This window comes from Phyllopteryx taeniolatus, chromosome 11, assembly GCF_024500385.1.
Source record: "Phyllopteryx taeniolatus isolate TA_2022b chromosome 11, UOR_Ptae_1.2, whole genome shotgun sequence".
Classification (NCBI taxonomy): domain Eukaryota; kingdom Metazoa; phylum Chordata; class Actinopteri; order Syngnathiformes; family Syngnathidae; genus Phyllopteryx; species Phyllopteryx taeniolatus.
Window position 1 is genome coordinate 12950181 of NC_084512.1, and position 26757 is coordinate 12976937.

General features: G+C 44.4%; 1 protein-coding gene and 1 long non-coding RNA gene across 7 annotated transcripts in view; both read right to left on the reverse strand.

Annotated features, from left to right (window-relative positions):
- Positions 1–26757, reverse strand: part of pde10a (phosphodiesterase 10A) — a 96990-nt gene that overhangs the window by 64005 nt on the left and 6228 nt on the right. Inside the window, exon 1 of one of the 6 annotated variants that reach the window (XM_061789078.1) lies at positions 190–556. The exons of 4 other annotated variants lie outside the window; for them this stretch is intronic. In XM_061789078.1, the coding sequence (XP_061645062.1) occupies positions 190–253 (64 nt within the window). In that variant the 5' untranslated portion in view covers positions 254–556. Of the gene's footprint in view, positions 1–189; positions 557–26757 lie in introns of those variants that run through there. One more of the 6 variants, XM_061789079.1, reaches the window with a different exon arrangement.
- LOC133485436 (uncharacterized) lies at positions 8283–17290 on the reverse strand. Its single transcript, XR_009790690.1, has 2 exons — positions 16121–17290; positions 8283–8425 (listed from the first exon to the last, which is right to left on the reverse strand). It is a non-coding gene; the product is annotated as an uncharacterized LOC133485436 (long non-coding RNA).

Consider the following 26757-nt stretch of genomic DNA (forward strand, 5'->3'; position numbering starts at 1 on the left):
CGAGCGGCGAATCGAGACTGCTTCGGGTCCCCGCCATCAATGTGTCATTCATAAACTTACGCGGGCTCACGTGACAAGAGTCAAGACGTCAAAATGTCGATACGTTCATTCGCACCGAACTCTTGCTGCGCGCTTGGGCATCATCTCTACCTACAATTTGCTATATCTTCAAAATATGAGTGTACCTACTTGCACCCAGGAAGCAGTCCGTTAACCTTCTGAAACAGCTTGTCGAAGACGGACCATCTTCCATGTCGGAAGTGAGCGCAAACTGAGAGAGGAGCCGCGGTGAAAAGTGCGCTAAACCCAACAACGACAACAAAAAAATAAAAAAATAAAATAAAAAAAAAAGGCTAATTTGAAAAATACAATCAAATTAACTACTCCGGGACGAGCCGGGTCCTCGATTTTGGGAAGGGCGAGGAGGGTCGTATGCTGCCCCCCCACCACCGCACCTCCACCCAGCACCGCTGGCCGAGGTGTAGCTCCAGTCCGTCCGCCTCCTCGGCGTCTAGCTCCGCCGTGGATGTGCAGCAGAAGACTGGGCGACGACGCACGAAGCCAGCGCAGTCAAATACGCGCACATACTCACGCGCGCACGCGGAGAGGCAAAGCGCGTGCATGGTGTCAAGTCAGCCGCAAGCAAACATTTTCCGATTTGGTTTCACAATAAAAGGACACATGCGCCTTTCTTCGCTTCTTTGATTGGAGGTGGTGAGGTTTTCTGATAGAATATCCTAAAAAATATATATGACACTAGCTCACTGACCACGACATTACGCAAGAGCTGTATGGAAAAAAAAAATAACATAACATACATATATAACAAATGTTAATGTTAAATCTTGATTGGCCTTGCCAGAGATTGGTATTATTTCAACAAGGTTTAGTATTGTGGCATGGTAGAAGACTGCCACATCTGACTCACAGTTCTGAGGTCAGGTGCTCGAATCGGGCCACCGGCCATTCTGGTTGGAGTTTCTATGTTCTCCTTATGCTTGCCTGGGTTTTCACAGGCCTCTTATTTCCCAACAACAAAATTGCGGTTTGTAAAAATGCTGAGTGGCTAGTAACTCTGGGAAATCAGAGTCAAGCCCCGCCCACAACCCCGGGAGGATGAGCTGTACAGAAAATGGATTTATGGATAGACAAATATTATTGCGATTGTAGTCGGCAGAGGCTGCGTGGTGAAAAAGTGGTTATCACGTCTGCTTCACAGTTCTGAGTTTCGGAGTTTGAATCTCAGCTCTGGCCTTCCTGCTCACCATGTACATGTTAGCTTCAATGACCCTAATAAAGATAAGAACTATAGAAAATGAATGGATGGATACAGCTCCTATGTAATGCAGTGAGTTATTTTCTATGTAAAGTCATAAATTAGGATTTGATTAGGATTATTAAACATTTGCGGTCATTAGTGACAAGTGTAATGTTGTGACTGCTGGGAGCATATGCTTTGTGCAAGACTACTGCAAGTACCACCAAAGTCACAAAATTCCATCAAAAAGACCCATGGAAAATGAATTATTAAAAACTGGAATGGTTTTGGGAACCGAAACTCAAAATGAGCCACTCACACATAAACTACTGAAAATGCTGTAAAGTTGATAGCATGCAAGCCCATTAGTGGGCAATATCACTTTCTAAAGAAAAACTACACGTGCCTCCTACTGCCTGTCCGGTTTATCCAAAAATCGTTTTTTAAATATTGTTCAGCTTTGTAATGTTTGTCAGAATCAGAATCGGAATCAGAATCATCTTTATTTGCCAAGTATGTCCAAAACACACAAGGAATTTGTCTCCGGTAGTTGGAGCCGCTCTAGTACAACAGACAGTCAATTTACAGCCAGTACATTGTGTTGAAGAAGCGTTAATAACATTAACGCTACATAAAGCCATGTGGTCCCCGATGGTTGTTTTGGTTGTGACATACCGTACCTGTACGAGCATGCCTAAACACAAAACGTTGTCACACAGGTCCTCTATTATCTCAGAAGTACAAATGCTTAAAACAGTTATTATTTTTTATTTTAAAACAGTGACTAGCACCCCTAGACTCAGTGTAGGTCCACCCACTATATGGGTAGTTGGCATGCCAACCTCTGAGTAGCAGAGAGACTGCAAAATGCAGAGCCAAGAGAATTACATTAACATAATTTTTCTATCCATATGAACTTTTCGGTGCGGACACATTTAAATGAGGGGTGATATTATGATCAATAGGCAGATGTTTTTACGCCACTCCACAAACTAGTGCATTTGTGAGCTGGCCAACCAAACTGCGTGAATCGAAACAAATTCTTTTCGTGAAATCACAGAGTGTATTTGGCTGGACGAAACGATTCAAGTGACACAATTCAGACTTTTTGCTTCCAAGTGTCACAGTGTAGATATACATCATGGCAGGGTAAATCAAGTAAAGTAAGTAAAGTCATACAATATCTTCCAATGAGAGAAGAGCAGAAATGGACGGATCTGATATACGTACCCTGTCAATGCAAGCCTGATGCCATTGAAATCCAGCGATCAGTGAGTTCTATCCAGCTCAACACTAATAACCACATTAAAAGCATCTGTTGTAAATCTAAACAAAAGTGAAAGAATAGACCATTAAGTATGGTCTAAATGCAGTACATAAGAGGTGCGTAGAACATTACCTAACAAAAAAATGGCAGTAATAGTGAGGTTATGCTCATCTAAACCAATAGAGGAAGCATCAGTCCAGGCCAACTAAACAGTATGTAATATTTAATATTTGTACTATTATTTATTATTTATTTACTCTGTGTGTCTGCCGTTTGTTGACACCTGTGTTGTTGCAATTTGGACATCTGAATGTACAGAATATAGTATATAAGAACTAAATAGGAATAGGGCACTCCGTGCAGTTTGAATCCAGCCTTTGGGTGAACGAGACATTCAGTCGATGGCGTGAGAATGCGTGGAGTGTTAGTCTAAATATTCGATTTGCCAAGGTCTAAGTTGTCTCTTATCTAACAAGAGATTCCATATAAAGGTCTTTTGTGTGACGTGAATAACAATCGACTTGAGTTATGGCTTCACTAAAGGCCTCGTGCTACTCTCAAGGCTCCAGTTGTACTTTCATACACAATACAGTACATTACAGTATTGTATTGGCATAAACTAATGAATCAGGAGATTCCTAAAGGCCTGACTGCACAACTCAGTTTAATTGTATTATAGTCAACAAAACCTTGTTGAAATGAAATCATAGTATCTCGTCATTCAAGAAGAGGCAGAAATCACGGAATTACTAGTGCAGTTACCTTATGCCAGGGTTCACCAACCTTTTTCAAACTGAGAGATACTTATTGGGTACTGATTAATGTGAAGTGCAACCAGTTTGATACACACTTCTGAAATAAAAGAATGGAAAAGAATCACCAATCCCCTCTTTCAAGCCCAAGGTTTTACATATCAGGACAAATACAATCACACACTAACCCTAAATGAACGTCAAGTAGTGTGTGACAAGTTAAGCAAGTGTAAGTGTGAAGGCCTCGCTAAGTGTGGAAGTTTAAGCTATTTGTTGGCCTGCGCCTTCGTGTTGACTCAATGCTTAGTAATGACCTTAGAGAGGCAGTTATTTTCTTTTTTGTTTGTTTTTTATGTCCTCATATGTAAAACTTTACAACTGCAAGAGGGTCTAGTCTTTTTTTTCTGCATGCCTATGAATTGCTCCCAACAATTTTGGCATCTACCATACAGAACTAACAATATTAAAGTAATGAACATTTGTTAAATATTTATTTGAGGTGAAATGGTTCCAATCTAATAATCGAATATTTTGTGAACAGATCCTGGTGTCCAAAATGAAAAGATCTCCCTATCTGCCCAGCATTCAAAGATGTGCATTTGACTTATTAGCACTGAGTGCACCTCAGCAGCTCACCAGAGTGGTCACGCAACAGGATCCAGCGTAAACCCTCTGTGCCGCAGCGCTACATTCTGATCATATCAAGAGTCAGAGAGGAAGGTGTGGAAGCGGCGGCAGGTTACGTCAGCATTTGCGCTATCAATCACCAGCATTCAGAGGTCACGTACTGTAGAACATAATGAATTCTCTGACGCATTCTGTCGCATTTCACTTCCACTGGAGAAAGCAGTGTAAAAAGGTACATTGCTGTAAATCTTTCCCCCATTTTATTAATGGTGCAATTTGGCAAATCTAAGCGTGGCAAAAAAGCCAGCTCCATATGAAATATTAATTTTACATGTTCAATATAGGGAGAAGGTTAAAAAAGTATGAGGGATTGGTGGTAAACAAAACTATCTTTATAAATAATATACAATGGTGCCTTGAGTGACGGGTTCAATTCATTACATGACCACGTACCTCAAAACATTGTTGTCTCTAATCTGTTGCCCCATTGAAAATAATGTAAATTCCATTCATCTGTTCCAGCCCATGCTCCTTCTGGTGTGCATGACTTGGTCACTGGCCACACTGCTGCTTGTTGTGAAGTAAGTTGAGTTGTGTTCGCTGCTACCATCTAGCACTCGTATCCTAAATTTTTGTTCGCAAGCCACAACAAAAAGTCGGCCAAGCAATGGCTCGTAACTTGAAAACCTTGCAAGTCAGTGTATCACTTTAGTTTTGCTTGAGACAGTCAGAGAGGTAATAATAATTAACATATTTATTTTTAGAACTGCACTGCATCGTACTGAGTTGTTTTTAACAATTTGCCTCCATATGCAACTAAATGCAACCTACAAACATATTCAGTGTCCTTAATACCAAGTTGAATGAATGCTTTAAAATGGTACAATTTGAAGTTCCACCAATTTACAGGAAAAATACTAATAGCAAAAAAATGTGGTTTAATCATCATAAATAATACAATGCAGAAAAAAAATTAATTCAATCAAGCAGATGCTTAACGTAAAAAGCATGTAGCTGAGAACATGCTAAGACAATAAACGGTTTCCAGTTCCCCCTGTGTTACGTGTCTTGTGGAAATTTTTGCTAACATTGAGTAGTTATACTTTTGTTTCCCAATGGTTAACTTATCTTTATACAGTACCGTATTTTCACGACCAAGTCTTCAATTTTCTCCAAAATGGACGGGGGGCACCTTATAATGTGTCGCGCCTTATGAGTTCCAAAATCTGTAAATGTTATTGTGTGACTTTGGTGAGCGCTCCGCTTGACTGACGGGGAGCATTTCCTGCCGACACGCTGCTTATATAGAGGAAGGCGGACGTGACTGAGGACAGCATGCGGACATTAAAGGGGGAAGGGGGATGCTAAAAGTACGTCCCCTGTAGGTATATAGTGCCGGGGTGTGCATTGTGCAAAACATCATCGGTTTGGCTACGGACACCCGAAAATGGCATCTACGAAGAGACACGCTTACGAAGCACAGTTTAAACTGGAAGCTATTAGTTACGCGGAGGAACATGGGAATCGAGTAAGATTAATTCAAGATCAACGAACCCATGGTTCGCAAGTGGAGGAAGCAGGAAAACGACCTTCGCCAAGAAGACAAAGCTGAGTTTCCGCGGAAACGAGGCGAGGTGGACCGAGTTGGAAGAACAACTCGGGCAATGGATTAATGAGCAAAGAACATCCGGGAGAAGCGTCTCCACAGTCACCGTTCGACTGAGTGCACCATGGGCTAGTCACCAGTCACAGGGCACATTGAATGACCGCCATTCACACACACATTCACACCGTCACTGAGTGGGAATTAAACTCACGCTGTCTGCACTGAAGTCAGATGAGAAAACCCCAACACTCCCAGTGACTCGAAGCAGGATATCGATTAAAAACAAAAAAAAAATAGATGAAGAGCTCTTTCTGGCTTTCAAATAGCTTATTCATTGGATTCAAATAGAAAACAAATGATTTAAAATGTTCCCTGTAAAGTTTGTGACTGGCTGTTCATGAGTTTATGTGAAACGGTTCTGGATGAATAACCTACAGGGAAATGTGGGGAGATCACAAGAGATGCCACAACTCCCTATCTGATCCCCCAGTGAAGTCATCCAAAGCTCTTAAAAAAGGGCCAACGAGAGTTAGTCACATTAGTGTTTTTTTAAGGATGGTGTTTTACTATATGGCATAAATCATGATCTATCTATCGCCAGTACAATATCTATCTACAATATGTTTGTCTGTCTGTCATATGTATAGAGTCGTTCCTCTGGTCGTAGCAGCACTCGCGTCCACAGTGGGATCACCATCTGACTCAAAGTGGTCGGCAGCCATGATGAAACGTTCTGCCCCCTCGGCTGTTTTTGAACAAACATTCTCCTGATGACTACAACCTCTGTCTCCCAGCATGCCCAGACGTGTGTGCTTGTTCACACACTCACATTTGTCCCCTACCCCCTTATTACCGACCTTATCCACTTAAGTACATTTGCAATTCAAGGAAATCTAGGTGCTTTTTTTGTGCACTGGATACACACGCACACAGGCCTGAGATGTGAGGTGCATGGTCATAGAGGCATACAGGCACTCTCACACACAAAACGCAAAACACACATGCACACACGCCCACACACACCACAGAGACATGCAGTCCCCTCCCCCCAATTGAATAGTCTGTTCTGACAATCCACAGGACAGCCGGCGCATTGACGTCAGAGGCAGGCCCATGAAAATACAGGGTCCCTGGGGGGCTGAGGAAGCTATGCACATCTTCACAGCTTGGCTCTTAACTAGCTCGACAACCAAGTGGCAGATCACTCTTCATTTGTCTGAAAATGCAATCATTAGAAGAAGAAGTAGTTCTACATTTACACCACAAACGCCGACGTGGACAAATTTGCATGCGACTGTACTGCGGATCATCTCACTGTGACGTCAATGGACGTCACTGTGCACCGCGATCCATTAGGACAAATGTGAGATAAGTACATAATTTAGGTTAATGGAAATACAAATCAGATCACATCATTAAAGTAGCTGCCTTGTAAGAGTGGCTGTCATACTGGAGTAAATGAAACACACCCAGAGAAGACACACGCACAGGCCCCAGAGAAAAGATGACATCTTTGTTTATAATTCAATGTTCTCAACATCTTTGTTTGGATTTTACTGCAAAGTCGCCATTAGGACATGAGAGGCATTCATCTTACACTTCTCCCTCTTGTCAGCAACAGTATATCTGACATTACGTAACAGTCAGTTTGCCTGGCTCTACTCCTCTTTGTGGTATACTGTGTTAGTAAGGTCTCTCGATTTTTATTTTTTTTTTACTTGACAGAATAGGACACAAAATGCACACACTAGTACCACAATTCTGCCTATAATGTTGCTATAATTAAAAAAAAAATAGTACACACTTGTGGATGACAAATATGAAGAAACCATTTAGTGATAAAGGATAATAATGCGGATGCCTTGATTTATGCCATGAAACCAAACATTTAGTAGACATTTAATAGCACAGTACATTATAAAACAGGCAGCAACAGTAGTTTTAGCAAGTCATCCTCTCAGTTCTGAGGTTCAGTGTTCAAATCAAGTTTAGATATTACAATGTTATTTTACTAATTAGATTCATTTTGAAATTGACTTTGCATAGAATTTAAGAGGTTAGCACAGGAATATGAAATTAATAAATAATAATTTTACCAAAAAGTATTTCACTGTTGGGGTTATTGTTTTGTGACTGCACTAGATGCAAGATGCTGCATGCTTGACATTCTAATTGGGGGGTGTAAGGGTTACACGGATTACATGCATGATGCATGATCTAACTAATATGACTAGCAGCAGAGTTGCAGGCAGCGCAGGCTCGTCAACAGGAAACAGGCTGATCAAGCGAAGGGTTGCCTTTTATGGCAACGTAAGAAGGATAACGGCAGCTAACTTTGGTGTAGGGTGATACATCCTCTCTGAGGCACTGTTTTCTGCATCGTGAGGCCTTATGGGATATGGTGGATTCTGCATCCAGCATTAAATTTATAGTTTTGTGTTGTTCAATATCATACTCTATAGATGTATGTTCTTATAAATATAAATAAATTCTAGCGAGGGTAAGCGGTTCAGAAAATGGATGGATGGATGTATAGATAAATAAATACATAAATAAATATATATATTGTAAATAAATACAGATAACTTCCTTAAATTTGTGTAGCTAGGTAATCCTTAAGAAACGCACAATTACGTTTTTGTGAGGTATTAGGCTTCTTTTTTAACTTACAAGATTGCACGTCCACTACACTACCAGCACAATTATGAATGAAAGAGAATGTTGTGTCACGTATGGAGAGGAGCTGAACCCAAGAGCAGGCGGAGGCAGATAGATTATGATGAACGTTTTATTTAGGAAAGGTAATGGAGGTGGTCTTAGGTGGGTTAGCAGGCAGTGGCGAGGACAGGTGGCAGGCTGTGGTGAGGACAGGCAGCTGGCAGGAATGACGTGGATCAGGAACACGGGGGAAAACGCTGAGAACAAGGAGAGACACAGGAGTCAAAAAGGGAACGAGGAATAGAGTGGCTTATGTGAGGTAAATGGGACGTGGTACCGCTGGATGTACCGTATTTTCACGACCACAGGGCGCACCGTGTTAAAAGGCGCAGTCTCAGTTACGGGGTCTTATTTCTGTATGTAGCCCTCACTGGCAGTACTCACAAAACCGTTGAACCCTCAGTTCACTGGGGAAAAGAAACCCAAACCGATTGCCGTAGGAACGCGCCCTCAAAACGCTTCAGTAGGCACAGCGACTGGATCCCGTAGCGTCGAAGCGGCAGCCCGGTGGCGTTGAGCAGGCAGGACCCATGGCGTTGAGCAGGCAGGACCCGTGGCGTTCAGCAGGCAGGACCCGTGGCATTGAAAGAGTAAATCCGTTCGCGTTGAAAACAGTCAAAAATCCGTTCGTGTCGAAAAACCAGGTCCAGACCCCCAAAAAAACTCTTCTTCCCCCGCCGCATCTCCCGCTCTTCCTCCCCATGACCCACCTCCTTCCCCCAATCCCATTCAACGCACCACCCCTTCAATCAATCATTAAAAACAAAAATAAAACCCTGAAATGTTCACAAACCCCTCGGAACGCAGGACACCCCAGTATCCATCCACACAAAGAACCAAACAAACTTTTAACTAGTTTTCACAACAGCAATTCAAACAAATACAGTTCAACACATTTTAGTCAGTACACTACTCTCCCCCCCCAAAAAAAAAACTGGTCATGCCCTCATGACATGTATAACAACATAACCTTTTATGAACAGGATAAACACTCCCCTCTCAAACCAATCCACTTATAAAAAGTGCTCTTGTACCTCAAAGGTGATGGAGATAAGCCATCTGTCTTATCATCAACCTTAGCTAGAGAGACAGTATGAGTAATAACTGCCACAGAGCTTGGACTCCCTAACAAGTCATAGGTTAGTCGGGTAGGAACCCTTTTCAGTCTTTGAGGCCGTCGTGCCTCGTCTGAACTCTCTGTAACACTGTCTTGTCTCGCAGTCGTTACATCGAATGTCTGTGCTTCAGTGTCCCTTCCAGTATCAACAGTACTTTCAAAAGTCTCATCTTGCACTACGGATCCATCGTCATCTGTTGCCGCAGATGCCTCAACTGTAACCTCATCCATCTCTTGGTTAATTGGGAGGGACAACTTGATCCAAATCCATGCTGACAGGTTCTGATTGAACAGTTTCCTGAGCTTCCGGTTGTCTTGACTCACATATGGAGTGATAATCATACCACACACCCATTTCATCCTCTTCTGAGTCAGATGCAGACTCAATCTTTTCAACATGATCAAGCGCTGGTACACCACAAAGATTATCAGCCCTCTTTGCTTTGAGTCTTTTGCTGGCTCTCCTTTTGCTTTGACGTGTATCTTCGTTCTTTTCCACATTCAATTTCACTTCCTGTCCAATGGCCAGAATGCGATTTCGGTGCAATACTTTGTTAGAGCCTTGTCCGTTCTCTGCCTTCAACTTGAACACAGGCAAACCAGAGAGTTGACTCTCCACAACGTATGGTGTAGTTTTCCAACGATCAGCTAGCTTGTGTTTTCCTTGCAGTCCAAGATTTCTGATTAACACCCTGTCACCAGAGACTAATGGACAGAAACGAACTCTCTGATCGTAGCGTTGTTTGTTCCCTTTATTTTTTTTTCTAGCCATGCTCTCGGCGAGCTGGTAGGCAGTCTGTAATTCTCGTTTCATGTTTTTGACGTATTTCAGATAGGACTTGGTGGATGTACCATCACTTGAGACTCCAAATGCCATATCTACTGGCAGTCTAGCCCCTCGACCGAACATGAGAAAATATGGCGAGTGGCCTGTTGACTCATTTAGCGTGCAGTTGTATGCATGCACCAGCTGACTGATGTATTTACTCCATTTACTTTTATCCTGTGCATCAAGAGTACCGAGCATGTTGAGAAGAGTTCTATTGAAACGCTCAGGATGCGGGTCACCCTGCGGGTGGTAGGGTGTGGTTCTAGACTTCTTTATACCAAGCATACTCAACAGTTCATGAATGAGGCGGCTCTCGAAATCTCTGCCTTGATCCGAGTGTACTCGCTTCGGTAGACCATAGTGGACAAAATATTGTTCCCACAGGACCTTAGCAACTGTTGACGCCTTTTGATCCTTAGTCGCAAAAGCTTGAGCATAACGTGTGTAGTGATCTGTAACTACAAGCACATTACAAATGTTTCTGGAGTCAGGCTCAATTGTCAAGAAATCCATACAGACAAGATCCATCGGCCCCTCACTGGTAAGATGTGACAACTCAGCAGCTCTCTTGGGCAGTGTTTTCCTCTGAATACACCTTGGACAATTTTTACAATACGTCTCAACCTGTGTTTTCATACGAGGCCAGTAAAATCTCTCTCGCACCATGTGACCTGACTGGTCATGCAAAGACTGAAGAACAGTTTCTCTGAACTTCTGTGGGAGTAAGAGTTGTTGTCGAACTGGTTTGTTGGGAGGCTTACTGATTCGGTACAGTACAGAGTCCTTGACCTTTAACTTTTCCCACTCTTTTAACAACAATGACACATCCGGATGTTTTTGTTTGTTAGCCCGGTCCGCAAAGTTCTGCACAACAGCACACCACACTTCTCCGATGCATGGGTCTTCCTGCTGAGAATGTGAGATGTCAGCTAAAGACATTTGGGGCAGTGCCTGAGTGCTTACAGAAGACACACTACAATAAGCTCTGGGTACAGCATGCTTGGATGAGCCCAGGAGATCCACAGCTCTGCAACGGTGAGGATGAGGTGTTCTAATTGACGACATGTGACAGACAGCTTGGACACTGGTAGGAGACATGGACACTTCCTCTTCACCAGACACATCGCTGTCAGCATGAGGACGCCGTGACAATGCATCTGCATCAATGTTTTGTTTTCCAGAGCGATATTTCAGGCTGAAATCATACATTGATAGCTCCGCTAACCATCTATGTCCTGTTGCGTCCAACTTAGCGGTGGTTAAGACATATGTTAACGGGTTATTGTCTGTGTGAACCTCAACCTTGACTCCGTAGAGATAATCATGCAGCTTGGTAGTGACAGCCCATTTTAAAGCCAGAAATTCAAGTTTATGCGTGGGATAATTTTTTTCTGACGGAGAGAGGCTCCTAAACCCAGATTTGGGTTTGTGATTGCTAGGACAGGTCATTCTGTAAGACTGACCTTTAATGTCTCAAAAGCTTTCTCACAGTCTTCATTCCACCTTGCCCCAAACGGCTCTGAGGGGTGTTACCACTCTGTTGTCTTCATGTCTGTTTTTGAGTTCTCTTTCTCTTTGTTGTTCTTTTCCATTTTAGTCTTTCCTCCTGGCCTTCCAGTCACAATGCAGCCCTGCAGTAGCTGATTGAGCGGATGACAGACTCTGGAAAAATCTTTCACAAACCGTCGGTAGTATCCGCAAAACCCAAGAAAAGAACAGAGAGCAGTGATGTTTTCTGGGCGTGGCCACGACTTCACAGCTTCGATCTTTGAAGGATCAGTAGCAATGCCAATGCTAGAAACGACGTGCCCAAGATAGGTTACAGAGGGACAGCAGAACTGACATTTATCCAAAGATAATTTAAGTCCCTCTTCCTTTAATCTGTCAAGCACTTTAAGAAGGCGCTGCTCATGTTCCTCCAATGTTCTCCCGAAAACAATGACATCATCAAGGTACACTAACACTTCCAGCAGATTCATATCACCAACCGTCCTTTCCATGATACGCTGAAACGTGGCTGGTGCTCCGCAGATGCCTTGTGGCATTCTCTCAAATTGATAAAATCCTGCCGGACAGGGAAATGCCGTTTTTTCTTTGTCAGCATCACATAAAGGGATCTGATAGTAGCCACTTCGGAGATCAAGCACGCTGAACCATTTGCTACCACTCAGGCATGTCAGGGCATCCTCCACACGTGGGACTCTATACTGGTCAGGAATTGTTTTCCTATTTAATGTCCTGTAATCCACGCACATATGTATGGTCCCATTTTTCTTGCGGACCACAACGATAGGTGACGCATAGGGGCTTCTAGACTCTGAAATTATTCCAGCTTCTTTCAAAGCATTTAAATGTTTTCTCACATCCTCCAAATCCTTTGGAGGTAAGCGTCTAGAGCGTTCTCTGAATGGTTTGTCCTCCGTCACTCGAATGCTGTGTTGTGTGCTCTTTGCACAACCAACGTCAAACTCACTACAGGAGAAAACCTCTTTCCTTTCCATCATTCTCTGACACAGCCTCTCCTTCCACTCAGGAGGCACAGGAGAATCTGCGAAGTTGAAAGACGAGGGGGATAGTTGAGATGTGGACGTCTTAGATGACTTCTTTTCAGGGACTGCATTTATTACATCCACCCTGTGCAAATGAGCAATTTGCATACCACGTTTCAATGTCACAGAATGATTTGATACATTTCTCAAAGTTACTGTGATACGACGACAATGAACAGCGCTTGCTTTATCAACAACAGGCATCACGAACAGTTCTTCAGGGAAGTAACCCTCCTCTGGGTGTTCTACAAGAACAGCATGACCAGAAAACCCCCCCGCAAATTTTGGCACGCCAACCACTTTTGCAACGCCACCAGGAGACAGCACTAAGGGCTTCTCTCGAGTGAACCAGACTGTTCCTCTTTTTAGGTCAGCTGTGTCATCTGGGGTGCTCCGAAACTTCTCATAAGCCTCTTTTATTGCTGGGTGAACAGACATGTTATGTAAGAAATGATCTCCGTTTTTTGTCTTGCAGCAATGAAATAAGCTACGAACTATGGAGGTGTTTGTGCCAACCACAATAGAAATCTCACCTTTCATGACTGGGTCTGGACACACAAGCACAAGTGTTTCTATGGTCTTAGCTAGACCCACTACATCTCCAGCAAACTCAGTTTCAAACACATATAACCATCATATGGATATCGGTCTGCACTGAGGCCCCAAATCTCCAAGCACTCAATAGGGGTCAAAGGCAGGTGTTTCAGATACTTGTCATAAAAGGAGCGGTACAGCAGGGTAACTTGGGACCCACTATCAAGCAAAGCTTTGGCGTAGATGCCCTCAACTTGTACAGGAACAGAACTAGGTCCAATTAAACCCTCTGGCAAATCAGCCTTGCTTTCTTTTAGCGTATCACACTTTGTGGAACGTGTTCTCTCCAGAGCATCAGGCCGTTCCTTTACTGAGTTCCTGGGAAGTTTCCCATCAGCTGTTTTGCTTTCAGGAGACGCTTATTTACTTTTCGGAGATTCTCTGGGTTTTCACACTCCCGCTGAAAATGACCATCTTCACCACATTTGTAGCAAAAAACATCTCCACCATATTGAAATCTGGGAGTTCTCTCTTTCCCACTTGCATATTTTACAGCAGCTTTTTGAGTGTGGTTCTGGATTGCATGCTGTGGTGGACTTTCTGATGTGGCGACAGAGACAGATAGCAGACGTGCAATATCACTTTTAAGCCCCTGAATTTCCTTCTTCAGACTCTCTATGTCATGGTCGGTCTCCACTCCAACAGCTACTGATGGTGCAGACTCTGGTTGTTTTGACACCACTGACGCCGTGGCACAACCTGCACACTTAACCGCAGATGAAGAAACAACATTCTTCACTCTTTCTCTTTCAAGAACCATCCCCTCTTCTTCTCTTACCTCACGAAGGAGCTCTGTGAAGCTTGGAGCGGGCTTTAGCTTGTAAGTCATCCTTATACGAAGTGCAGCAAGATCATGAGTGAGAGCACCTCTAGCAATTTGCTCGATGCGTGTCCTGTTCATGTCAGTGACGTCGATCCCACCTTTCCGATGAACAGCGTGCAGCAGTTTGTCTAACCTGAGTAAGTATCCTGACAACTTATCAGTTTCTTGCTGGAATGTGTTACGGAACTTTACCATGAGATCAGCTGCACTATCTGTGGTCCCAAAAGCTGTTTCTAGGACCTTAAAATACTCATTGGCAGTGGCACTGGGGTTAGTGACTCTTAAACCCCGGACAATATCTGCTGCAGGCCCTTTGAGACTTTCAGCGATTCTCTGTTTCTTGACAACATCAGAACATTGCCACTCATCCAGCAGGTGGGTGGTCTGTTCCGCCCAAGAGTCACACTCCTCTTCTCCAGGTAGCATTGGCTTTATGCCCGAGAAGAAGCGAAGTTTACGATAGCCTTGTCCGTCCGTAGGCGGTGCTTGACATTTTTCCACAAGCAAAGAGATGGCATTGACAAGCTCTGTGTTCAAGTCAGGAACAGCGGGTGGGGCAGGCGTGGTCTTAAGCAAACCTGTCACATCATCTAAAGTCTTTCCTTCACTGGCTAAGAATGATACTAGTTTGGATTGGAAACCTCTTTTGTCACTAGTCACATGGAAAGTCTGAAAATCAGGGACACTTACTACCCACAAGTCTGACGGGTCCCCAGCAACCAACTGTTCAGGTAAGTCAGTTTTAGTCATGTCATCTGTGGTCTCAACTAATACGGACTGCTTGTTGTTTGTGCGTGTTAGACACCGTCCTCTGATTTTAGTCAAAAATTGTAACTTCATCAAGTACCTTATGAATGTTCTCATCAGTAACATCAAGAGAAACCCCACTAAGCACAATAGAATTCTTAACATCAATACCTTTGTCGTCACACCATTTGATTATTTGTTCGGACTCCATGTTTTGTTTTGAGTTTTGAGGGTTTTTTTTTTTTTTTTTTTTTCAAAACCAGTCACACAAAACACACTCAGTATTGTGATTACAGTACTATTACAACCCCGGTCAACATTGACCGAATTTCTTCTTCTTTTTTTTTTTTCTCTTTGCTCACAAATACACTAGTGAACAATAACAATCCCGGACGAGCCACCACATGTAGCCCTCACTGGCAGTACTCACAAAACCGTTGAACCCTCAGTTCACTGGGGAAAAGAAACCCAAACCGATTGCCGTAGGAACGCGCCCTCAAAACGCTTCAGTAGGCACAGCGACTGGATCCCGTAGCGTCGAAGCGGCAGCCCGGTGGCATTGAGCAGGCAGGACCCGTGGCGTTTAGCAGGCAGGACCCGTGGCGTTCAGCAGGCAGGACCCGTGGCGTTGAAAGAGTAAATCCGTTCGCGTTGAAAACAGTCAAAAATCCGTTCGCGTTGAAACAGTAAATACATTCGCGTCGAAAAACCAGGGAGTGACGAAAGTGCAGTAGACGCTGCAGGAGGCGGGTGAGAAACTGATGGCGTGGTGCTCGGAGTGGGAAAGATTTCGCGCAAGCAGAGCCTCAAAAAAACTCTTCTTCCCCCGCCGCATCTCCCGCTCTTCCTCCCCATGACCCACCTCCTTCCCCCAATCCCATTCGACGCACCACCCTTTCAATCAATCATTAAAAACAAAAATAAAACCCTGAAATGTTCACAGACCCCTCGGAACACAGGACACCCCAGTATCCATCCACACAAAGAACCAAACAAACTTAACTAGTTTTCACAACAGCAATTCAAACAAATTCAGTTCAACACATTTTAGTCAGTACACTACATATATTTAACACACACAAGGCACATTATTGGGCGCAGACATGGTAAAACATACGCTAGCTTAAAACATACGGTAGCATGCATGCACGCTAAAACAATGTTTATAAAAAGCCAGTGGGAGAAAAACTGAGTTCGGTTGTGCTTTATTGAAGTATTTAACAATGTACTCACGTTATTTTTTTATCAATTCTCATCCACAAATCCATCAAAGTCCTCATCTTCTGTATCTGAAATGAACAGCTGGGCAAGTTAATAATCAAACACGCCAGGTTCCCTCTAGTACTCGTTGGAGTCAGTCTCGTTGCCGTGCGGCTCCTCAGAAATGCCGGCTTTTACGAAAGCTCGAACAACAGTGTAAACAGACACGTTAGCCCAAGCATCCACAATCCATTCACATATGGTGGCGTTAACTCACCAGGCGCTGCCTCCTAGTCTTAGTAAAGCTGTGTTCGCCATCTGTCATCCATCGCTCTCACGCCAGCTTTTCCTTGTAATCTGCCGGAAATTGCTGCGCCACGGTAGTCCTTGCCCGGATGGATAAATGGCGCCGTTTCATAAAACGAAAGCCCCAAAGACGGACCTCGTTGAAAATGTTCGATTTTCCTTTCTTCTGCAAGTGTTATTGCCCTCAGTCGAATGGTGACTGTAGAGACGCTTCTCCCGGCTGTTCATTGCTCATTAATCCATTGCTCTTCCAACTCGGGCCACCTCGCCTTGTTTCCGCGGAAACTCAGCTTCGTCTTCCTGCTTCCGCCACTTGCGAACCATGGATTCGTTGATCTTGAATTCTCTCGCGGCTGCTCGATTCCCATGTTCCTCCGCGTAACTGACAGCTTGCAGTTTAAACTGTGCTTCATAAACTCGTCTCTTCGTAGGTGCCATTTTCAGCGGGGTCCTTAGCCAAACTGATGTTTTGCATAATGCACACCCCAACGCTATATACCTACTGGGGGCTTGGCTGTAGCGTCCCTCCTTCACGCACCCTTCCCCCTTTATGTCTGCTTTTCCTCTGTATAAGCAGCGGGGGGGAAGTCAAGCAGAGCTCTCATCACACAACAACATTTATAGATGTTGGAACTCGGTGCATACAAGGCGTGCCACGCACTATAAGGCGCACCCCGTCCATTTTAGAGAAAATGTAAGACTTTTAAGTGCACCTTATCGTCGTGAAAATACGGTAACTGCAATACTTTGGCGAGGATTTCCGGGAACAGGCAGGCTTATAAGTAGGTGGTGACGAGGGCTGATTGGAGACAGGTGTACGGCTTGAGGAACGTGATGAAAGAAAGAGGGCTCAAAGCGCCATCCAGGCTCCAAAAACGCTACACATGACATTACCCCCACGCCCCCCCCCACCCCCACCCACCCCCACACCCCCACCGGCCACCTCCCGGCATCCTGCCAGGCTTCCCAGGGTGAGCCGCAAAGAAGCCATCCAAAAGAGAGGGATCTAGGATGAGCTTCCGGGAAATCCAAGCCCGATGCTCCGGCCCATACCCTTACCAGTCGACCAGGTACTGGGACCCCCTAACCCTAGGCCTCACCGAGGATGCGCGACACCGTGAAGGCCGGATGGTTGTCAATAATCCGGGGGGGCGGAGGAGGCTCAGCCGGAGGGCTCAGTGCGCAGGTGGAGACAGGCTTAAGCAAAGAAACGTGGAACGTGGGGTGAATTTTCAAGGACTGTGAAAGTTTCAATTGGACGGAAGTGGGATTGATGATTTTGGTAACGGGGAAAGTTTACAGGACTCTGAAGTGGGAGGAAAGCCAGACGGATTGACCCACCTTGTATTCGGGCGTAGGGGAGCGATGACGGTCCACAACGCTGCTTGTCACATGCTGCAGACCGGGCCAACGTCGCCCAGACGTCCTCCCACACCGCCTGGACTCTCCGGAGGTGATCCTGTATGGTTGGAACTGCCACCGGCTGCTCCTGTACTTTGAATAGTCTGGGTTGGAAATCATAGCAAGCCATGAACGGGGACATACTGGTAGCGGAGCTGGTGAGGGAGTTGTGAGTGTATTCGATCCAGGGGAGGCATGTACTCCATGAGGAGGGGTTGCGTGCGACCACACAGCGGAGAGCTGATTCCAGGGATTCATTGGCCCGCTCATGATACTCCAAGGATAAGCTGGCTGCTGCGCCCACCGCCTTGCAGAATTTCTTCCAGACCTGAGAAGAAAACTGGGGACCTTTATTGGAGACTATGTCGATGGGGATACCATGGAGTTTGAACACATGCAAGACAAGGAGGTTAGCAGTTTCCAGGGCGGACGGGAGTTTGGGGAGGGGCACATAATGGACACATTTGGAAAAGTGATCAATGATAGTGAGAATGACTGAGTTACCTTCTTAGGGGGGCAGGCCGGTAATGAAGTCCACAGCGATGTGAGACCAAGGGTGGCTTGGAATCGGCAAGGGGCGCAACAGGCCAGCTGGGGGCAGATGGGAAGACTTCCCTCGAGCGCAGACGGAGCAGGCTTGGATGAATTCACGGGTGTCTTTGATGAGGCTGGCCCACCAGAAGTGCTGCTGGATGAACTGGGTAGTACGGGTGATGGCAGGGTGACAAGTGAGTTTAGAGGACTTCAGGACTGCAGGACTTCAGAACGTGCAGAATCCGGTACAAACAGGTGGTTTGGAGGCCCGGTCTAGGGATCAGGTTGGTTCTTTTAAGCCTCCTTGACCACCTGCTCAATCATCCACTTGGCTGCTCCAATGAAACAGGAGGATGAGAGAATGGGTTCGGGTTCTGCTGAGCTGGAGGGTGGTGAGTGAATACGGGACAGGGCAGCTGCCTTGGTGTTATGGGAACCGGGACGGAAGGAGAGACTGAAATTGAACAGGAATGGTGACCAGCGAGCTTGTCGGGGGTTGAGACATTTAGCGGAACAGAGGTAAGGGAGGTTTTTGTGGTTGGTCCAAATGAGAAATGGCTGTTCAGTCCCCTCCAGCCAGTGCCTCCATTCCTCCAGGGCCCAAATTATGGCCAGCAGCTCTTGGTTGCCGACGTCATAATTCCTCTCCGCAGGGGATAGGCGACGGGGGGAAAAAGCACAGGGGTGTAGTTTCTGGGTCATGGGGTTCCGCTGCGAAGACAACTCCAGCTCCGGAGTCCGAGGCGTCAACCTCCACCACGAACAGGAGGGAGGGGTCAGGGTGGCGCAGAATGGGAGCATTGGTGAATAGGGATTTGAGTTTACTGAATGCTTGGGAGGCTGCCGGGGTCCACTGAAAGGGGGGGCTGGTGGATGTGAGGCTGGTGAGGGGCATTGCGACCTTGCTGTAGTTGCAGATAAATCGACGGTAGAAGTTGGAAAATCAGAGGAAGCGTTGTGGTTCTTTCCGGGTTGTGGGGATGGGACAGTAGGTGATGGCTTGGATCTTGGCGGGGTCCGGTTGTAGTTTTCCTTTCGCAATGATGTAGCCGAGGAAATGTACTGAGGAGCCAAACAGGCGGTTCTTCAGAAGGCCCTGGAGGACGTTGCACACATGCATGTGATGTTCTTTGGGGGAGCGGGAGAAGATGACGATGTCATCAAGGTACACGAATACGAACCAGTTGAGCATGTCACGGAGGACGTCATGAATAAATGATTGGAGCGTTTAAGCCAAATGGCATGACCAGCTACTCGTAATTTCCGAGAGGAGTATTGAAGGTGGTCTTCCATTCGTCCCCCTCTTGGATATGGATGAGATGGTAGGCATTTTGGAGGTCCAATTTGGTCAAAATCTGAGCTTCGCAAAGGGGTTCAAAGGACGGGTCAATCAGGGGTAGCAGTGACTTATTTTTTTATAGTTATGTCGTCCACGGTAGTCTATGCATGAGCGGAGAGTGGTGTCTTTCTTTTCCACGACCGGAGACGAGGAGGGTCGTATGAGTCCAGCAGCCAGTGAGTCCCTGATGTAATCCTCCATTGCTTTTTTCTCCGGACGGGAGAGATTGAACAGTCGGCTGGTGGGAAGTGGAGCTCTCGGCAAGAAGTCAATGGCACAGTCGTATGGCCGGGGGGGGCGGAGGGGGGGGGGGGGGGTAGAGAGATTGCCAAGTCCTTGCTGAATACTGGGGAGAGGTTATGATACTCTTCAGGAATTTGTGAGAGGTCCACTGGGGCGGCAGAGGGTGGGGGGGTCTTCTGAGGGTGGAATGGCAGAGAGCAGACAGTGGGAATGCCAATGAGGGCTCCATCCTGTGATGGATAAAGGAGTCCAGTCTATGGCAGGGTTATGAATTTGGAGCCAGGGAATACCAAGAACTAAGGGGGTCTCAGGGGAAGGAATGACAAAGAGGGAAATGTTTTCACGGTGATTACCGGAAATGAGGAGCGTGATAGGCAATGTTTGGTGGGTGACAGGGGAAATGACTCAGCCATACAGAGCTGTGACGTTTTTTGGGGACGGAAGTGGTTGGACAGGGATTTGGAGCTAGTGAATTATATCTTCATGAATAAAATTGTCATTGGCACCGGAATCAATAAGGGCAGTAATGGGGGTGTTAGGAGTAGAAAATATGATGCAAGCGGGAACGGTCATACAGGAGGGAGAGCTAAAGGGAACGGAGGTTTGGCTCACCACGATGCTCTTGGTTCACGGTGAGCCTGGTCTTTTGGTCGGACAAGGCAAGAGGAAATAAAATGACCAGATTGACCGCAGTAAATGCACAGCCGCTGGATGACACAATGCTTGACGTTCCTGTGGATCTAAACGTGTTTGACCAATTTGCATGGTCTCATCGGGTGCAACAGGGAGTGACGAAAGTGCAGTAGACGCTGCAGGAGGCGGGTGAGAAACTGATGGCGTGGTGCTCGGAGTGGGAAAGATTTCGCGCAAGCAGAGCCTCCTCTCTCGCTGTCTGTTGTCCAGACGGATGGAAAGGGCAATGAGATCCTCGAGAGAGGAGGGCTCATCCCGGACCACGAGCTCATCTTGAGTTGTTCAGGGAGGCCGTATGAAAAAAAATCCCCCTAAGTGCAGCGTCATCCCACCCGCATTCACCCGCAAAAATACGGAACTCAATGGAGTATTCCGCTACGGATTTAGCACCCTGAGTGAGCGTGAGGAGACGACGGGTGGCTTCTTTGCCCTGAACGAGGTGATCGAATACTTCACGGAGTTCGGAGGAAAAGGGATCGAATGAATGGAGTACCGGGGAGGAGTTGTGCCATAAGGAAGTGGACCATTTTGCTGCTTTGCCACAGAGGAGGTTAGTGACATATACTACTTTTGATCGTTCGGTGGGATAACTGTACGGTTGAAGATTGAAAACGAGTGAGCAATTAAGTAAAAACTGGCTACATGCACCGAGGTCCCCGGAGTAGGGCTCGGGCAGAGGGACATGAGGTTCTTTGTACGGGAAGCGGGGTGGCTCGTAGGCTGCGGGCTCAGGAGTACTACTTACAGGAGAAAGGTCGGATTGCATCTTCGAGGAAAGCAGGGATACTTGTTCCGTGAAGGAGTGTAGTGATTCCATGATTTCTTGGAGTCTTTTCTTGTCTTTCTATGTGAGCGCCTTGGATGGTGAGTGCGTTCTTAAGCGCCTCAGAGGTTGCTGGGTCCATAATGCCCAAAGTATTCTGTCACATATAGAGAGGAGCTGGACCCAAGAGCAGGGAGAGGCAGATAGATTATGATGAACAGTTTATTTAGGAAAGGTAATGGAGGTGGTCCTAGGTGGTTGGCAGACAGTGGCGAGGACAGGTGGCAGGCTTGGCGGCAGGAATGACGTGGATCAGGAACACGGGGGAAAACGCTGAGAAGAAGGAGAGACACAGGAGTCAAAAAGGGAACGGAGTGGCTTACATGAGGTAAATGGGCCGTGGCACCGCTGGAAGTAACTGCAATACTTTGGCGAGGATTTCCGGGAACAGGCAGGCTTATATGTAGGTGGTGACGAGGGCTGATTGGAGACAGGTGTGCGGCTTGAGGAAGGTGATGAAAGAGAGAGGGGAGGGGAGAGAGAAAGGGCGAGAGGGCGCAAGGCGCCATCCAGGCTCCAAAAACGGTACTGCAGGGTAGCACATGACATGGTTTGCAATTTGAAAGCAAGATACGAAGCTTGGCTAGACAGACACCACTCAGGTATATGCTTAGCATTTGAATTAAAAAAAAAAAAAAACAAGAATTAAATGAGAGAGAAAAAAAACATGATGAGAGATGGGGGAGGCTCGGCTGTGTGTGTGTGTGTGCGTGTGTGCATGTTGGGAAAGAGGTGGGGGGAGGGTGGGTATCTGCGTCAGAGCTAGAGGAAATGAAGTCAGAGACAGGGGCAGGCAGGCTCAAGCAGGAGATGCTGTTACCGCCACTCACAGCAGCGATTTGGGCCTCACGTCGTCTACGTCACAGAGCTGGCACTAATTATGTGTGTTGCACACACGCACACATGATGTAGAACGGAATTCATGTGCATTACACATGCACTATACCTTTTGATGACCTTTAAATTACCTCAGCCTTGTGTGATTTATTCCACTGGAAGTAAGGTGAGGGTGTAGCATTTGCTCTGTCTGAATGCGCTACTGTCGGAAATAGAGGATTTCTCTAATAGTTATTTTTGTAATACAGTATATATATTTTCTGTAGTGCAGTGGAAGGTACAAAGTTTCCCTGGTCACACAATATTTGTAAAATAAATAAATAAATACATTGGGAAAACAAGGCCACAATTGTAGGATGTCATACAAGGTGCAAAAAATTTTCATGAGACTTTTTTTTTTTTTTAGGAAAATGTGATGGCCATAACACAGCAAATGGAACTTATTAGCATACCGTACCATAGTAAAGCAGTACACGTCTCTCTGACCTAGCTATATAAGCAGTACAGTTAATTAAATATCATTTTTACCCAACAGAAGTGAACATTTCACAATGAACAATGGTGAGTATTTTAAATTGTGAATATTGACAAATGTGGTGGCATTAATTGGTGAGTAGTTTTATTTTATTTTTTATCAAACAAATGTTAACATTACCTTACACTTTTATGACAGCTTTGTTCAAATGTTACTTAAAAGTGTAGCGTCTTCGAGAGAGCGATGTGCACGTCAACGGCATGCACATCCCACTGGCGACGACACATCTGCTACATAATGTATTTTTATATTTCAAGTGTGCTATAGTTTTCAAATGCATTTGAATGGCATTCACAAGTATCAGGAAAACTTTATGTGCCATGATTTACAGACAGCTTTAGACTGCAATGAGTCATGCCACGCTGGTGGTTGCGTGCAAAATCACAGCTTATGCACAGTGGTTCTGGATGAAGTGAATGGGAGAATATGCGTAAGTGAAAGCTACGTGAACCAGGCACGCAAAAAAAGATGCGTAAATGGCAGAATATATCCCATAGTGATTTGGGCAGTATATTTAGCGACTTTTTCGACCCCTTTAGGGACTATTTTTCAAAAAAGTGACTAGAGAGTTTAATTAAACTTTTAACTAGGGCTGGGGGGGAAAATGGAGTAACTCGGCTAGGTCGACTTCAAAAATAGGTTGACGCTGAATTTCTGCCAAGAAAAAAAAAGAAAAATAAGTTCCGCCCAGAACCATGTTTGCCCTGCCGGAACCAATGTTTCACACAGACATTTATTGCAGACGGCCGTAGTGTTGGACCACTGATAAACTTTGCCAGAAACGACAGAGTAACGTCTGTCTGTAGGTAATTTTTAAGACAGTATTAGATGTGTAATGTACATGTAACATAATGTATGAATGACCTGAATGGAAGTGTTTTGGTTTGTTTTTAACCTAAAATGGTAATTGCTCGCGCGCTAATGCTGATCGCAAATGCTAACTGTTGAATTAGATATTCGCATATTTTTTAATTGTACGACATAGTAATTTATTGCAAATTATTTTGCTGACCCTAAAGCTACGTCACACGGGTTTGAGAAGCACTAATGTACAGAATCTATTCATCTTTTATTGAATATGATTGGGCTGAGCCAATTATGTGAACAGGATGAAATTAATGTTAGTAAATTGTGCACGCCTGGGTAAACCATTTTTATTACAACATCTAAATGAATTTATGACGAATCAAATGACATTGTGCCGGAGTTAACCTAGTGATGTGGCTTGTCAACAAACAAGCTGCTGGCCATATGTAAATGTACAGTATTGTACTCTCCATGATGATGATGCGTTATGATCTGTTAAGACTATTAGACTAGAGGGCAGCAATTTAACTTTGAAACTTGATATACGATACATACAGTATGTTTTATGCGCCTCACTTACAGTAACCTACAGTAATAATAAAAGCATGACAAATTATTTCTTACATCAGTACGCCAATAACTATTGGGGAACTCCCAATAATCGATTTATGGTTTTAATAATTTGATCAGTTGTGGAGTTGATTGTTGAAATGTTTCAACCAGCAGAGGTCTTGTTCATTCAGTCTAAACAAGTTTGCAGTCTCCAGTGACGAGAAACATGGCATAAGCTGTTGAAATTTGGGCTACAGCGACACTACGGCAACCTCTTAATCTACTCAATACATCATCTGCATGGAAAGAGGAGTTGAGAACATTCAGAGGAAGCTTCTCCCATCCCATTAAAATAATAATGAAATACTGAAAGCAATGAATCAATCATCATAGTCGTCAAGGAAATTTAGTCAAATGCCCATCCCTAATGCTTATTGTAATATGCCAAAGCACAAAATTAATTTCACACACACTCATGCGTCTCCCGCTAATACAAATCCTGTCTATTTGTATAAATGCTCAACGTTGACCAAGATTTTTGGATTTTTGCATGTGTAATTGGAGAGGAAGACTACGATGAAGACGAAGCACGTGGTTGACAATACTTCATTTGCTTCAGTGACGTGCAATATCAAGTGTCTGTGTGTGTGTGTGTGTGTGTGTGCGTGTGTCTGTGTGTTCCTTCAACAAGAACACACACAATCTGGCACAAGTGCTAATTTGTATACGTTTACATTTGCTCACATAATATAACTTCAAGTGGCCTGTGGGTTGAAATATCTTTTGATTTTTTTTTTCATCGTGATCCCGCAATTTGACAGACTTGTGGCAGCCTCTTTCAAATCACTAACCACACTCACATGCGCGTACACACACACACACACACACGACACACACGGGTTTTGTCACACAAACATGTCCCATCAGTATGTATGATAAGTGATTGTGTCAGGTGACTGTTTAACTCACATGTGGACACACTAAGACTAAATTTAACTTTAATCCTAGCATTAAAATGTTCCTGCTGTGATCAGAGTATTTAACAGTGACCATAGACTATAATGCACACTAGCATAGGAATACCAATAGATGCACTGAGAGTGTTACTTTTTTCCTCAACTGTCCTCTTTGTCTATGTTTACTGCCAAGATCATAAACTGTGTTCAATTATTCTAATTCATTTCCTCCACCATATAATTTTTGTTCATTTTCTACTTGCCCTTTATTATTATTTTAAAATCACCTATATTTCTATGAAGAATTTATGTTTATATCAAGAGGTTGACTTGACCCTTGACTTTTTAGACCAGTTATTTTATAATTTCTAAATATTGTACTCTCACCTGAGGAAATTAAAACATTTTGTAGAATTTTGACATGGATCTAGATAAAATTGCAGCTCCAGGAAAGATTATTATTAATAAAGGTTAAATATTATTAGACTGTATCATGGTGTTATTTGTAGTTTTTAATCTGAATTCTCAGTAAAAAAAAAAGGCATCTTACAAAATAAAATTAGCGTACATCCAAGAGATAAGCATCATTAAAAATTTGGTGATGACCCAATTGTAAGAGGACAACAATGTATTTTGTGTCATAGCAGTGTTACAAATTTACAGCTGCCAGCAAACTTTGACTTCAAAAGTTTATGTCGCTTATGAAGGAAATTCAAACATGAACTGATGTCTGAAATTCCCTTAATTTAATACAAAAAAAGACATTGTAGGCTACTAAATGTTTGTGTTGTTCTCTGGAAAAAGGCTAGTGAGTGACATTAAGAATTTAATAGAAAGACGCTGAAAAAGAGAGCACTAATCTCCTCATGTTGATAATAGCTCATCGTAGGCCTTGAAGAGGAAAAATAGGAAGACCTTCAAGATGTCAAGTGCCAAGAAATGAGGGAGTGGTTGAGAAGACCAGTGGAAGCCGGCCGGATGCCTGCAGCAGCCCTCATCACAAGCCAAATAAAGTATGAATCATAGGTGAAAAATATGGCCACTGACGTCCAGACTTGTCAGTATGTCTGCCAAATAAGACGGGCAGCCAGACGTCAGCTCTCCTTGTTTACCGATAACACATGGCTAAAGTGTAGCTGACACACACACACAAACACTCGCCATGCACCCCACTCATGCAGTATCATTTGTCCAATGAAAAGCATGTGTCTCACAATTTCTGTTTTCTTTATTCTTAATCACAATTAACTATTAAATGTTAAATTAAATGTTGACTACATTTTGAGACGCATGCTGGCAATATTTCAAGATATTTTGCTGACATTAAGAAATGAAAATCAATCGCCATGGTGTCATAAAATGCTGAAAATTTTCTGTGTCGTCTTAAGGGAGTGGCTCCTTAAATTTCCCTCACAAACTATCACTCAGTGAACGCCTGCCCCAAAGGATACTTCTCTCAAGTTGCTCCTTTTTCAATACTCTAGCGCCACCTAGTGTCTATTTTTGATCCAGTGTAAGCATCGCGATGGAGTCATTGTATGAGATTAAAGAGGTTATAAAAGGTCGGCAGGTTCATCAAGGGTAACATTTTTCTCTATTCAGCGCTCAAACAGTAACCTGCAAGTCACACCAAGACCACTAGTT